We start from the raw sequence: 14,968 nt of genomic DNA, 5'->3' as shown, positions 1-14,968 counted from the left end.
GGGGAGGGGAGCCGCCCGCACGCCGGGGTCCCCTGGGGTCCATCCTGCGGCGCCGCCAGGACCGGGAGGGATGGGGCAGCGACAGATGGACGGCGAGAGGGAGGGTGAGGGGGGAAGGGGGGAGGGACAGAGGATTTGGTGGGGAGGGACATGCAGGAGACAGAGGGACAATGGGACATAGAGAACTTGCAGGGACCAGGGGGACATGGAGAAGGCAGAAGGACTGTGGGAGATGGAGGACACGGGGCTGGTGGGCAAAGAGGTGGTGGAGTGATGGATGGCAAGTCCAGAGCAATGGAGGGACAGGTCAGTAGGGAATGGGGGGCTGTGAGACATGGGGTGTGGTGGGATGGAGCAGCTGATGGCTAGGGGAACACTGACCAGGCCAGGACAGAGGGACCTCAGCACGTGCAGCAAGAGAAGGTGCAACCTCAGGAACCAAAACATGCCTGAGGGGCTCTGCCCCACATATGGGGATCCCAGATTCTGTCCCAGATGTGGTCCCCCCTTCCCCACCCCCACATCTGCCCCCAGATGTGTGTCTCCCCCCACATGGATCTAGGCTGCTGTGGAACAGGCTGAGGTTACACAACACCATGGGGCAGAGAGAGTATCTGCCCCACAGCAGATACACTGTGAGGCAGCCCAAGGTCGAGCTCATGGCTCACATCACATTGCACTGTGGGTCTGGTTGCATCACGATGTGGGGCACATGGTGCTGCACACTGGTTGGTGATCTTGTGTGGGCTACAGACATCTTTTTGTGTGCCATGCCATGGGGAAACCCCACCCTCCCCACACAAACACAGCCCCACAAAAACTGATGCTGCTCAATGCTTTTTATTGGCTGACCAAGATTAGGGGGCTGGGAGGGGGGGTGGGCCACTTGGTGGTCCAGGGAATATTGTTGGAGGTCCAGAGCTTCACTCTTCATTGAGTCCCTTCTGATGGAGAATGAGAAAAATGGACTGTGAGCATGAGGAAGTTATGGGGCAGCCATGGGGCAGCTGTAGGGCAGGGGAAAGTCCCACCTTGGCTCCAATGTCGCGGCTCTTGGCCCGCAGCTTGTTGACCTGGGACTCAGCAATGTCAGCACGCTCCTCTGCCTCATCCAGCTCATGCTGCGCCTTGCGGAACTTGGCCAGGTTGGTGTTGGCCTGTTCCTCCTGAGGGTGCAGGGACACCAGTGAGGCTCCCACACAGCTCTGTCTGGCCTCCTGCCACCCTGCCAGCTGTCCCTCCATCCTATCTTCTTATTGCTCCATCTGGCCCATCATGGACGCACCTGTCCTTCCAGACATCCCATCTTCCAGCCACCCAACCATCTCCTCAACAAACCATCCATCCATCCATCCATCCATCCATCCATCCATCCATCCATCCATCCATCCAGCCCACCACCATCTCCACATGTCACCACCCACCCACTTTCTCTTGACCTACTCTCCTCACCCCCTGATACCTCACCCCATGACCACCCCAAGGTCCCCTACTACTCCCCACATCCTCTCCCACACCCTAATCCCAAAGTGTCCCCTCCTGGGGGGTGGCCCCACAGATGTCCCTCCAGTGCTCACCGCCTCCTCTGCCTGTCGCTTGTAGGCCTTGACCTTCATTTGGAGCTTGTCCACAAGGTCTTGGAGCCGGACCAGGTTCTTGCGGTCCTCTTCTGTCTGTGGGGTGAGAACATGTGGGTCAGGACATGATCCTACCTGTGCTTTGAATCACTACGAGAGCAGTGAGGGTCAGGAGACAGTTAATGATGTTTTTGGGAGTGGAGCCTCTCTAGATCTGTGGGTGGCCTCAACTGTGGGGCAGAAAGTGGGTTGTCTCCTTTTGTGAAGGTATCTTCTTGCCCCTGATGTGGTCCCACCTGAGGGCCTGGATCATGCAGAGACCCCATGGATGCTGGGACGCTGAGAGGTGGCCTGGGTGGTTCATGACCCAGACAATATTCTAGGTGCCACTACATATCAGACAGTAGACAGTACACAGTATCAGACATACACACAGTGGGTGGTCTAGTTTACCCATGTCTGTCTGGCCAGCAGGTCAGCCATTTTTTAAGTCATGTTCAGCATGGGACATAAGGCCCTGGGGCCACAGGGAGAGTGGATGACCTCCAGGACCAGCTCAGACAACTCACCTGGTAGCTGAGTTCCTTGACACGACGCTCGGACTTGCGGAGACCCTTGACACTCTCGGCATGGCGCTTCTGCTCAGCCTCCAGCTCATTCTCCAGCTCCCGCACACGAGCCTCCAGCTTCTGCAGCTGCTTCTTGCCCCCTTTGAGGGCCAGCTGCTCGGCCTCATCCAGCCTCATCTGCAGGTCCTTGATGGTCTGCTCCATGTTCTTCTTCATCCGTTCCAGATGGGCGCTGGTGTCCTGCTCCTTCTTCAGCTCCTCTGCCATCATGGCCGCCTGCCCAAGGAGAGAAGCAAGCAGGGAAGGAGGACCAAAGCATGCTCTCCTTCACCCTCCAGTGGAAGGTGTCCTAGACATAGGTCCCACCATGGCACTCACATCAGTGATGGCTTTCTTGGCCTTCTCCTCAGCATTCCTGCACTCCTGGATGGCCTCTTCCACTTCTGTCTGCAGCTGGGAGATGTCAGCCTCCATCTTCTTCTTCTGGTTGATGAGGCTGGTGTTCTGGAGTTAGAGGAGAGGATCTCAGGAGGTGTCTCTTGAACTGCTGACCCATCCTTCTTCAACCCCCCAGTACTTAATGCTCCCCAACTCCATTCCAACTCTGCAGGCTTAAAGGATCTGGAGATCTTGGTAACTCAAACCATAAGAAGCCCAGATCCATTGGATAGAGGTGACCTCTGTCCTTGAAGGTGTGTGATGTCTCACCTGTGAGTGGAGAAGCTGGACCCTCTCGCTGGCCTCAATCAGCTCCTGCTCAGCCAACTTGCGGGCTCTCTCAGTCTGTTCCACCACTGCCCGCAGCTCCTCCAGCTCTGACTGGAGAAGGTTGTTTCTCCTCTCCACGATGGCAATATTCTCCTTCAGGTCCTCATTGACCCGTACCATGTCATCCAGCTGCAGTTGGGTGTCCTAGAGGTGGCATGGGGGAAGAGGGTGAGTGGGGATGGTGGGGAAGTGACTCAAGGTCTACTTTTCTTCCCCTCTGGGGTGGTGGGACCTACTACATGTCAACATGCTTATGGGATAGAAGTGTGATGGGTACCTTGAGGCAGCCCTGCAGTGTCTTGACTTGCTTCTGAGCTTCAGCAGCCACGCGATTGGCATGGCTGAGCTGAATCTCCATCTCATTGAGGTCACCCTCCATCTTCTTCTTCAGCCTCAGGGCCTCGTTGCGGCTCCGGGTCTCAGCATCCAGCGAGGTCTGCAGTGAGTCCACCACCCGCAGGTGATTGCGCTTGGCCTGCTCCATTTCCTCATCCTTCTCAGCCAGCTTGCGCTCATAGTCTGCCTTGACCTGGTTGAACTCCAGTTGGGCCCTTAGGATCTTTCCCTCTTCATGCTCTAGAGAGGCCTGGTGGAGACAGAGAGAAATTAGAGGGACACACAGAAGACTAGGACAACGTGGGACTCATGGAGATGTGATTTGGCTCACCTCAGCCTCCTCTAATGCAGCTTGGAGCTCCAGTTTCTCGGCATCCAGCTGCTTCCGGACCTTCTCCAGTTCGTGGATGGTCTTGTGGCTGCCACCCAGCTGCTCCGTCAGGTCCGAGATCTCCTCTGCCCAGATGATAACCAATCAGACTTGTGGAAAGTGGTGGAATACAAAAAGGTGGGCAGGGAAAGCCCACGGTCTCACCTTGGAGATTCTTGTTTTCCCTCTTTAAAGTCTCTAAGTGATCAAGTGACTCCTCATAAGCATTTTTCAGCTTGAAGAGCTCAGTGCTGAGGGACCTGGCCTCTTTCTGCGATGCTTCCAGCTCCACCTGCGACTCTTCAAACTTCTGCTTCCACTCAGACAAGATCTATGAAGACATCACCTGCTCAGCTGCTGCTTTGCCCTTGAAGAACCCCCTTTCCATCCTCTTCCTCCTTTCCCCAATTCTCTCCTGAAAGAGACTTGAGGCTCTGCTAAAGCATGGCCCTTGAAAGCTGTTCAGATTTCTTTTTGACTTCTCCTGCCTTTTTTTGATTCACACATTTCTCTAACCCCTTCCCACCCTTCTCCTTCCATCATTTCTTGGTCCTCTCACCTTGTCAAAGTTTCTCTGCTTCTTGTCCAATGCAGCTGCTGCTGCATTTGACCGCTCCAGGTCTGCCATGAGATCTTCAATCTCATTTTGCAGTCGGTGTTTGGTCTTCTCCAGGGAGGAACACTTGGCATTGACCGCCTCTACTGCCTCCTCAGCCTCCTGTAGCCGCTGGGCCAGCTTCTTCCTGTTGTGGGAGAAAACCTGACTGTGGTGACCCATGGACTAAGTGGGCCAACTCAAAACTTCTTCCACCCACTGGTTAGCTGAGGCTCTGCTCTGGATCTCCTCTACTATCTCCAGATTATTATACTTTCTCCAGATCCTTGTACTGTAGAAGAGTCTCCACTTCCCTGTGCCCCACAGAAGCTCCCTTCATGGGGAGATGACTCACTTGGCCTCCTCCAGTTCCTCAGTGCGCTGGATGGCATCTGTCTCATACTTGGTCCTCCACTGTGCCACCTCAGAGTTGGCCTTGGAGAGTGAGCGCTGGAGCTCAGCCTTGGCCTCTGTCTCCTCCTCATACTGCTCCCTCAGAAGGTCGCAGTCATGCCGGGCTGACTGCAGGGCATGGGCCAGTGCATTCTTGGCCTGGGAGGGGAGACAGTTACAAGGTGAGGAGAAGTTGGGTCCATATCAAGTTGAGCTATACTGGCATTCTCCAACTCCAACTGCCTAGTTACCAACCAACCAATCCAATCCAACCCAACCCAACCAACCCAACCCAACCTAATCCAACCTCCCTGTAATTCACCAGCACTACTGAATTTCTGAGGACCCTCGATTCATTTTCTCCTACTATGAGGGCAGGCTCATGATGCACTTCTCAATCCCAGACCAACCACATCCTTGGCACTGGAGGTGCCTTTCAGCCTCACTGACCCCCCAACAAAGCCCTACCTTCACTTCTTCCTCTAGCTGCCTCTTGAGGTCCTCCAGCTGTTGGGTGTAGGTGAGTTTCCCTCGTGTCATCTGGTTGATGAAGGCTTCCTTCTCCTCCAGCTGCCTAGAAAGCTCACCTGTCAGGTGGAATGGCAGATAATCAGTTTCAAGACACACCCCAAAGCCACCCCACTGGGCAAGAGTTAGGCAGTTGGGTTAGGAAGAGCAAGACCCTCACCATTCTCAGTCTGGAGCTTGGCTCGTTGAGTGGTGAGGTCATTGACCATGCGTTGAGCCTCTTCGGACTTGGTCCGGTGCTCATTCATCTGATCTTCCATGGTGCGGCACATCTTCTCCAGGTTGGCCTACAAGCAGGAAGGGCAGAAAGATGAAAGGGAACATTGAGAGGGCAGTGGAAGTGTTCTTCCTTCATGGCTGGAGGCCTGTTTCCTACCTTGGCTTTTATCAGTTGCTCCATGTTGGAGCCGACATCATCCAGCTCCAGCTTGAGCTCACTCTTCTCCTTCTCCAGCTTCTGCTTGACGCGCTGTAAGTTGTCGATCTGCTCGCTGAGCTCGGCCACGCTGTCAGCATGCTTCTTGCGCAGTGCAGCAGCCGTGGCCTCATGCTGCAGCGTGGCCTCCTCCAGGTCCCGCCGCATCTTCTGGAACTCTGCCTCCCGCTTCTTGTTGAGCTCGATCTGCACTGATGTGGCACCACCTGCCTCCTCCAGCCGCTCGCTGATCTCCTCCAGCTCTCGTGACAGGTCTGAGCGCAGCTTCTCCACCTTGGCTCTGCCTGTCCGCTCTGCTTCCAGCTCCTCCTCCAGCTCCTCAATCCGTGCCTGTGTTCCGGGGATGAACATGTTTTCAGTGGGCTTGGTTTCACTCAACTCCTCCACTCAACTCAGCCAATCAAGATGGAGAGTGTTTAAGTCAATTCAAGTCAACTCAACCAACTGTAGACTCTTCAGCTCAACCCAGACAGCTGTAGACCCTTCACCTCTATCAGTCTCGATCCCATCCAGTTCTTTTCAACCTAGTCAAGATCTGAGCTCTCCAGATCAACCTGGCCTTGTTTGAAGACACTCCACCTTCTCAAATTACCTTGAGGTTCTTCAACTCAACTGGTCTTGAGGACATTCCAATTGATCCATTCTAATTGGACTAACAGACAACTCAGCACAAACTTCTCTAGGGACATTGGAATGAATGTGACTCAACCCAGGTGGTCTGCTCAGCTCAGAAGATTCTACCCAAGATGCTCCCTACACCCCAAGCACTCCAAACCCATGGGTTCAGCTCAACCCCCATATGGGCCAACCTGTCTAGGAGCCCATGAGTCATTTCAAGGCAATAAATGACAGGGAGGTTCTGGGACAAGGGATATGCCACGGGCTTCCGACCTCAGATGGATGGCATACTAGTTTAAGTTCTTCTCAAAAAGATATGAAGAAGATAATGGGGAGGACCAGTTCCTCCTTCTGCTTGAACCCCAAGCTGAAGCCCACCTCACCTGAAGTTCTTTGAGCTTCTTCTGGAGCTGGGCTGCAACTGCTTGCTCATCCTCAATTCTGGCGTTGAGGGCATTGAGCTCAAAGTCTTTCCTAGGTGTGGGGAGAAACACCAGTAAGTCATCCTTCTGAGTGCTCAGCAGAGGTGTTAGAGGTAAAGAACAAGAAAGTGTGCAGGCCCTTACTTTTTCAGCCTCTCGTCCAGTTGTTGCTTGTCATTCTCCAGGTCCATGATATTCTCCTGAGCCAACTTCAAATCACCTTCCAGCTTCCTTTTGGCCCGTTCCAGGTCCATCCGAATCTTCTTCTCTTGCTCCAGTGAACTCTCCAGCTGCAAGTGAGGAAGAGACACACCCATCAGCCCCCAGAAACTCACACTCCAGAAGGACTTCCACACCCCAAGGGACCAGTTATGTGCCTGTCATGGACTATACTCACATCATCCACTTGCTGTTCCAGCTTGACTTTGGCCTTTGTCAATGTGTTGACCTTGTCTTCCTCTGCCTGCAGGTCATCCAGTGCTTGCTGGTGAGATTCTTGCAGGGCTTTCTTCTCCTTTGTTAGCTTGACGATGGTTTCATCCAGCCCGGCCATCTCCTCTGTGAGGTTCTTGACCTGCAGGAGGAGAAATATCAGGCCTCCAGCTTGGTACCAGAGGTAGGACAAGAGACAGGAGGTTGTTCTTTCTCTTTGTGAAGCTGGGTCTGAGTCAGGAGATGCAGGAAAACACAACCAGCCTTGGTTCTTGGTGATGCAAGCCAACCAGTCTTGCATTATCACAATCCAACCCAAGAAGTTTTGGGTCTTCATGACCCTCCAGCCTTGAATTTGGCAGCCCAAACAGCCTTGATTCATGGCAACCCAAACAGCCTTGATTCATGGCAACCCAGCCCAGCCAGCCTTGGGTCTTCACCAGACTCTATGCACTTTGCCTTGAGTCAGCTCAGTTCCCCACGATTTGAGGTCAAGATGTCTCCCCACCCTCACCTTGTTCTCAGTGGCGTGTTTCTCCTTTTCCACTTTGGCCAATGACAACTCCAGGTCATCAATATCCTTCTTCAGCTCTGAGCATTCATCCTCCAGCTTCCTTTTCTTTGCTGTCAACTCAGCATTCATCTCCTCCTCATCCTCCATCCGCTCAGTCATCTCCTTCACCTTGGCCTCCAGCTGGATCTTGTTCTTGATCAGCTGGTCACAGCGCTCCTCAGCATCAGCCAGGTTGTCTTGCTCCTGGAAGGGATAAGCTTGGTTTGAGATGAATGAAAAAGGAGCATGGGGCTGGGATATCTAGGTCACTCACAGCCTGCACTTGGAGCTGAAGGTCATTCTTCTCCTGCAGCATGGAGACCATCTTCTCCTCTAGCTCCTTCCGCCGGGCTTCTGACTTCTCTAAGGCCTCCTTCAGCCGCCCAAACTCTTCTTTCATGTTCTGTGGGAGGCACAAACATGCCACGTAAATCTCATTTCTCCTTTTTTGTCCCCACCTACCATTTACTCTCTCCATCCACCCACCCACCTTCCCTACCAATGGCCCTGTCCTACCTGCATCTCTTTCTCTGTCTCAGCACTCTTCAACAAGGGCTTGATCTTGAAGTAGAGTTTCATCCAAGGCCAGTTCTTCACCCCCATGAAGGCCCTGATGTTCCACTGGATCACCAGCAATGAGTCTCTGGAGAAGCCACATCAAGACGTGGATCACCAGGGGCTTCCATTCAACATGGATGCAACACCATCTCCATCTCACCACCTACCTGCGCTCTAGGATCTTCTTGAACTCCTGACGGGACAGGAAACCACGGACTTGGGCTTGCAAGCGGGTCATGATCCGGGCCAGGCGCTCATCCCTCATCTCCTCCAGCAGCCCCAGCAACCCAGCCTTGAAGAAGACCTTTGAGGAAAGATGAAGATAAGTGCTGCTGGCATGTGAAGGCATGATGGAGGGATGGGTAGTGGTGTGGATGGAGGGACCTCAGATGGGCACATGGACAAGCAGATGATGGGACATAGAGTCCATCTGGTCCCACCATGAAAACCTTGTGGATGATGGGACCACCAGAACTGAGATCAAATGACCTCACCTTGGTGTGTCCAAATTTGTACTGGTTGTGGTCAATGTCAAGGGATCCCAGGAGCTTCTCAGCACCCTTGCGACTGTCAATGAACTGCCCCTCAGGGATGGCAGCAGGGTTCAGGATGCGGTACCTGGTGACCAGAGAGGACAGGAAACGTCTGAATTCAGTCCCAGTGGGGTTGTCCATCCCATTCCCACATTTTCTCCTCCTTGCCTACCGCTGTCGGAAGTCCCCATAGAGGATGCGATTGGGGAAGCCCTTGCGGCAGATGCGGATGCCCTCTAGCACTCCATTGCAGCGAAGCTGGTGCATTACCAGGGGGTTGTTCATCACACCTGGTGGGTCATCAAGACTGGTGAGTCAAGGCCTGCCCCAGAGCACTGCTCCCCACGACCACCTCTGGCCAGAGCCCAGCAGTATCCTCTGGATCAACCCTCAGGAACTGGCTCACCAGGAGACTTAGTCTCATTGGGGATGATGCAGCGGACAAAATGAGGGTGGGTAGACCGCAGGTTGGTCATCAATTTGTTGAGATTCTCCTGAACAATGGAGGAGGAGATGATGAAGGGAATGAAGACACCCCCCAGCCTGTCCCACCAAGGCTTATCCCTTGCCCTGGGACATGTTTTCCAGGCTCACACACCCTGGAATCCACCAATAACCCTTGAATGCTCACCCGATGCAGGGCAGAGACAGTTTGGAAGGAGGAACCTTTCTTCTTAGCTCCTTTCCCCTTCTCCACAGCTGTTGGAGAAGAAGAGAGGATGAGATAGGACAGGGACAGGGTGGAAAGAATCCCAGATGCTGAGGAAAGGGGTTCCTCTTACGTGCATCAGCCCCAGCATAGTTGGCAAAGAGGTTGGCCAAGAGCTTCAGGGCTGATTTCTGGTAGAGCCCCACCACTGTCTCATTGAGGGGGTCCTTATTCTTCTGCAGCCACCCGATGATGTTGTAGTCCACTGTGCCGGCATAGTGAATAAGGGCAAAGTGGGCCTCTGGCTTCCCCTTGATGTTTCGTGGCTTCCCAAAGTTGGCTGACTTGCCCAGGTGATTATCAAAGAGCTTGGCCTTGAAGGTCATGTCCGTGGCCTTGGGAAACATGCACTCCTCCTCCAGGATGGACATAATCCCCATGGGCTAGGAAGAAGAGACCTTGTTTGCTACAGTGAACAGCAAGTACAACCCAACTGGCCAAGGAACTTTGGGGTTCCTGCCAAGCTGCAAAAGAAAGGGCCCTTCCCCAGCCCACACAAGACCCTGAGGGAGGTGGTACCTTCTCAATGAGGTCAATGCAGGCCTGGAGGTCCATGCCAAAGTCAATGAACTCCCACTCAATGCCCTCCTTCTTGTATTCCTCCTGCTCCAGCACGAACATGTGGTGGTTGAAAAACTGCTGCAGCTTCTCATTGGTGAAGTTGATGCAGAGCTGCTCAAAGCTGTTGAACTGGGGAAGGAGAGAGGAGATAGCCAGTGGGGTTAACAGTAGAATATGTTCAGCGGCGTCAACCTGAGCCCCAGCAGGGTCAACACAAGTGAAAACAAAGTCATCTGACCATCCAGTATGATTAAATCTACATCCAATGGAGTCAACACAACACAGTCAACCAGGGCTTACATCAAAGATTTCAAAGCCAGCAATGTCCAGCACACCAATGAAGTACTGTCGTGGCTGCTTGGTCTCCAGTGAATTGTTGATCCTGGTCACCATCCAGTTGAACATCTTCTCATACACGGCTTTGGCCAAGGCTCCGACAGCATAAATCACCTGGAAGAAGGATGCTCCACAAGTGAGAGGGCCTCTTGGTGTTCTCCTTGCTGGAGATGGCACCATGTCGACCCAAAAGGAAGACATTTTGTGATGTTGTGCTTACCTGCTGGACATTCTGCCCCTTGGTGACATACTCATTGCCCACCTTGACCCGAGGATGGCACAACCCCTTGAGAAGATCAGCTGAGTTCAGCCCCATTAGGTAAGCTGATTTATCTGCCTCTGAGGATGAAGAAGTGAAAATATGAACCTGGAAGGATCATGGAGTTCACCCCAGTTTCCACCTCAACCTTGGTTGGACCCAACCTTCTGTGCCATCTGGTTCTGCCTGCTCTTCCCGTTGTTTCTGCTTGAACTTCATGTTGCCGAAGTGCATGATGGCTCCTGTCAGTTTATAGATGGAGTTCTTCTCCTCTGGAGTGAATCCCAGGACATCAAAGGCACTCTGTGGGGCAAAAATGTGTTCAAGATCTTCTACAGCCCACAGAGACACATACACACTGCCTGATGGCCTCCCATCTCACATCCGTGGCCAGCAGCTCCTCCCCATCATCAATGGATGGAACTGTGGTTTCTCCTTGGGAGATGAAGGCATAATCGTAGGGGTTGTTGGTCACCAGCATCATGTCTGAAAGGAGAAAAAGAGGTTGGGACAGGCAGGTCCCAAAAGGGGTGCGGGATCAGGTATTTATGGGATCAGGTTGGCAGCATAGCTCACCCAGCAGCTCTGGCTTCTTATTGGAGAGGATCTGGTAGTAAATGTGGTAGTTTCTTTCAGCCTTCAGCTGGAAGATCACACGGGACTTCTCCAGGAGGTCTGGGATGGGAATGAAGAGAAGATGAGTGGAATTTGGGATGAGGAGATAGAGGGTCAGATGGATGAATGGAGGGAGGCTTGAGGACATGGAAGGGTAGATGAATGGTGGCATGAGGAGAAGGATGGACAGGTGGATGGAGAGATAGAGGAAGGCATGGTGGACAACAAGATGTCCTCTCATGGAGCCCTCAACCTACTCACAGGTCTCAATGTCAGCTGATGCCAACTTCCCAGTGGCCCCAAAATGGATCCGGATAAACTTCCCCTGGAAGAATAGTGGAAGGAGGTGGAGATGGCCACCTTTTCCCAGAACACCCCGACCCACAGACTCTTCCCCACAGACTCCACCCCCTAGACTCTTCCTTACAGACACCACCCCCAACACTCACAAATCGGGATGAGTTGTCATTCCGGACAGTTTTGGCATTGCCAAAGGCTTCCAAGGCAGGGTTGGCCTGGATGATTTGGTCCTCCAGGGTGCCCTGGATGGAGTGGGACAGTGTCAGGGGGCTTCTCACAGTAAGATGCAGGGGATGAAGGGTGTGAGGTTTAAATGTATGGGAGAACACAGTGAAGGTTTTAGCAGGTGGTCAGGTCGGTGGACAGGGATGTGTGTTGATGCCATGAGTGGATGGAGAGACGGTTAGTTGGTTGGATGGGGGTGGGACAGATGAATGGAAGGTTGGTTGGTTGGTTGGTTGGTTGGTTGGTTAGTTGGTTGGTTGGATTTTTGGGTGTTTGGTTTGGTAATTGTTTGGGTGGTTGATTGTGTCATTGGTTGGACAGGCAGGCAGCAGAATGTTGCCACACCCCAGGGTGTCATGCCCCACCTACTGCCCTTACCTTGCCTGGGGCCCCCGCCTCCTTCTTGCCACGGTCACCGATGGCAGCGATGACAGCAAAGTACTGGATGACCCTCTTGGTGTTCACAGTCTTCCCCGCCCCGGATTCTCCGCTGAAGGTAGCCAAAGAGAGAAATGGTTGGGTACTGGTGCTATGGTGCTGGGGGTGGGAACTCACTGGGGAGGGATGGATAATGGACCTCCACAAACAAGTCCATGTAGTAATAAAGGGTTGGCCAGTGGGCATGACTTCAAGAGGGAAGGGGAGGGGCTGTGTGCGAGGTGAGGGGGTCTTAGCTGTGAGCAGGATTAAGACAGCGTTTACAGATGAGATTACTCACGTGATGAGGATGGATTGGTTCTCTCGGTCTGGTGGGATAAAGAGAAGAAACATGAGGTTCTGAAGCCCACCTTGGCTCTGCTCCACCTCTCCTGCTCCCCAAAAAGGATCGGGGAATATGGTTATGGGGTCCCTGCAGAAGATCCCTACCTGTCAGCATGTTCTGGTAGGCATTGTCAGAGATGGAGAAGATGTGGGGTGGAGCTTCACTCCGCTTCTTTCCCCGGTAGGCAGCCACCACCTCGGCATTGTAGACGGGCAACCACTTGTAGGGGTTGACAGTCACACAGAAGAGCCCCGAGTAGGTCTGGAGAAAGGAGCAGGTTGGTCAGTCAGAAGGTGCTATCCCACCAGGTGGTCCAAGGGATGTCTTGTGGCTGGGCTATATCTTGGGTTTAGATCACCCTTGTGGTCTGGAGATGGGACCTTCAGGACTGGAGATGGGACATCTTGGATACGGGGGACCAAAGAGGTCTGGAGAGAGGATGTCCCAGTTCTGGGTGGCCCATGTGAATCTGGAGAAGGGGCATTGTGGTTTTTATTGGCCCAAAGGGTTGGGGATATCTTGGATCTGGGTGTAAAGGGGTGTAAAGAAGGATCATCCCAGTTATAGGTGGACCATGAGATCTGGAGAAGGGACAATTTGCACCTATGTGGCCCAAGGGGTCTACAGAAAGGGTGTCTGAGTTCTGGATGGGGTCTGAAGAACCTCATGGGCTCACAACTCACATAGATCATCCAAGATGCGTAGCGGTCCTTGAGGTTGTAAAGGACGGCGGGCTCATGGAGGAACGTCAGCATGGCCATGTCCTCAATCTTGTCGAACTTGGGGGGGTTCTGCTGCATGATCTGGTCCTCCTTGACGGTCACTGTCTGCTCAAGGTAAGGAGGACCCCATGGAGCAGGAACACAGGGCAAGGAGTTGCCCCAGTTGTTCCCTCCCAAAGGGCTGGGAGCTGGGCATCTTAGTGCTCACTTGAGAGCCAGAGGAGGTCTAGGTGTCCCTCAAGTGGTAGAGAAGATGTTTTGGGGTCTGGGTGTCTCTGGGGTAATAGAGGAGGTTGGATGGGGTCTAACTGTGCAGTGGGTTCTGGGAAAGGTGGAGCAGGGTCTAGGTATTTCCTGGGTTCTAGAGAAGATGCTGTGGAATCTGAGCATCCAGTGGGTGCTGGAGAAGGCACGTTGGGGTCTAGATGTTTCTTGGGTTCTAGAGAAGGTGGATTGGGTTCTTTGTGTCCCATGTGGATATTCTGGTGTCCCAGGTGTAGCTGGGGTCCCCCCACCTTGCCATGTTCGGTCTCAGCAGTGATCTTGGAGCCCTCACGGCTGACAATGGTGGCCTTGACAAATTCCTCCTTTTCATCAGGGACGAAGATGTCCTTCTTCAGGTCGAAGGGGCGGGTCTGGGCAGCCAGCCGTTCCTTCTCCGACTTGCGGAGATAGGGGGCAGCCTCCCCAAATTCAGCCATCTCCACATCAGGCATGGTGGCGTTGGATGGGGCTGGGTGGGGTAGGAGGGATCAGACCCTTCAAGTGCTGTCACTTCCTCCCAGTTGACCACCCAAGCTCTTTCCTTGGTGAACCCATCATTCCCTGTTCTTCTCCACATCTACCACTTCCACCTGGTCAACCCAACTCCTTCATTCCTCCCCAGTGCTCCCAGTTCCTCTCCAATGGCCCCACTCCTCCCAGATGGCCTATCCCAAGTCCATCTTCAGTGCTTCCATTATCTAGAGTTCCCTCTCAATGCTTCCAGTTCCTCTCCAGTGTTCCCAGTCAGCCCCATCCAAAGTCCATCCTCGGTGATCTCATCTTCTCCCGTTCTTCTCCAGTGCTCCCAGTTCCTTTACAGTGCTCCTAGTTCCTGCCAGTCCTCATCTCCATCCCAAGTTCCTTCTTGGAAGTACCAGTGCCCTCCCCAGTTCTCCCTGTTCCTTGCAGTGCCTCACACTGCCTGCCCTTTATCCCACCCCAACACCTTCAGTACCCCCCAGTACTCCTGCGTCCCTCCCAGTCCTTTCCAATTCCCTACAGACCCTCCCAGTATCATCCCGGACCCTCCCAGACACCCCCAGTCTCCCCAGACACCCCTCAGTTCCTTCCACTACTCAGCCCCACCTCTCTCTGTGGTCTCCGAGTCAGGGGGTGACAGTGCAGACTCAGGGCGGTTCTGGTCCTGCTCCGGGACACAACAACCCCCCCACAGTATGTCCCAGTATGTCCCAGTATATCCCAATATGTCCAATTACATCCCAGCATCCCTGCCCAGCCCTGCCAGTAATTCTCTAGTACACCATCACACAGACAGACAGACAGACACAAACCCACACACACACACACACAGTACTGCTCAGTAAGTTCCAGTACCCCCCTAGGATTTATCCAGTATCCTCCCTCCTCTCCCAGTATCACTCCAGTCCCTCCCAGTTACCACATAAACTCTCCCAGCATCATCCCAGTCCCATCCTGTTTCCCTACAGATGCTCCCAGTATCATCCCAGTTTCCTGCAAAGACCCTCCTAGTTCCTTCCTAGATCCTCCCAGTCCCTCCCAGTTCC

At 53.5% G+C, this 14,968-nt stretch overlaps 1 protein-coding gene across 2 annotated transcripts; it reads right to left on the bottom strand.

Annotated features, from left to right (window-relative positions):
* Positions 1 to 923: 923 nt before the first annotated feature.
* On the bottom strand, positions 924 to 13,894 carry LOC129120803 (myosin-7). Of its 2 annotated transcripts, none has more exons than XM_054633570.2 (39): positions 13,694 to 13,894; positions 13,140 to 13,283; positions 12,561 to 12,717; positions 12,412 to 12,439; positions 12,072 to 12,183; positions 11,618 to 11,710; positions 11,430 to 11,493; positions 11,130 to 11,228; positions 10,936 to 11,039; positions 10,718 to 10,856; positions 10,515 to 10,633; positions 10,259 to 10,408; positions 9,917 to 10,087; positions 9,471 to 9,780; positions 9,320 to 9,387; positions 9,095 to 9,182; positions 8,861 to 8,978; positions 8,650 to 8,773; positions 8,323 to 8,459; positions 8,114 to 8,240; positions 7,872 to 8,000; positions 7,559 to 7,801; positions 7,010 to 7,186; positions 6,757 to 6,902; positions 6,574 to 6,664; positions 5,513 to 5,902; positions 5,297 to 5,423; positions 5,077 to 5,195; positions 4,571 to 4,767; positions 4,180 to 4,363; positions 3,786 to 3,951; positions 3,582 to 3,706; positions 3,192 to 3,500; positions 2,855 to 3,058; positions 2,525 to 2,650; positions 2,147 to 2,422; positions 1,578 to 1,673; positions 1,032 to 1,166; positions 924 to 944 (listed from the first exon to the last, which is right to left on the bottom strand). In XM_054633570.2, the coding sequence occupies exons 1-39, from the start codon at positions 13,892 to 13,894 to the stop codon at positions 924 to 926; spliced, it is 5,814 nt and encodes a 1,937-aa protein (XP_054489545.1). The 2 variants fall into 2 exon arrangements, with proteins under 2 accessions (XP_054489545.1, XP_054489552.1); XM_054633577.2 differs by having other exon boundaries at positions 924 to 941.
* Between the last annotated feature and the right edge of the window lie 1,074 nt (positions 13,895 to 14,968).

This window comes from Agelaius phoeniceus, chromosome 1 (genome assembly GCF_051311805.1).
Source record: "Agelaius phoeniceus isolate bAgePho1 chromosome 1, bAgePho1.hap1, whole genome shotgun sequence".
NCBI lineage: Eukaryota > Metazoa > Chordata > Aves > Passeriformes > Icteridae > Agelaius > Agelaius phoeniceus.
Note: the sequence above shows the minus strand (reverse complement) of the source record. Positions and strands in the feature narration are given on the sequence as shown.

Excerpts from the sequence above, each read along its gene's own strand:
- LOC129120803 (XM_054633570.2), bottom strand. The coding sequence starts at position 13,894 with ATGCCTGATGTGGAGATGGCTGAATTTGGGGAGGCTGCCCCCTATCTC. Across the intron at positions 11,494-11,617 it reads ATGACAACTCATCCCGATTT|GGGAAGTTTATCCGGATCCA; the intron begins GTGAGTGTTGGG and ends CTATTCTTCCAG. Across the intron at positions 9,183-9,319 it reads CTGTCTCTGCCCTGCATCGG|GAGAATCTCAACAAATTGAT; the intron begins GTGAGCATTCAA and ends TCCATTGTTCAG.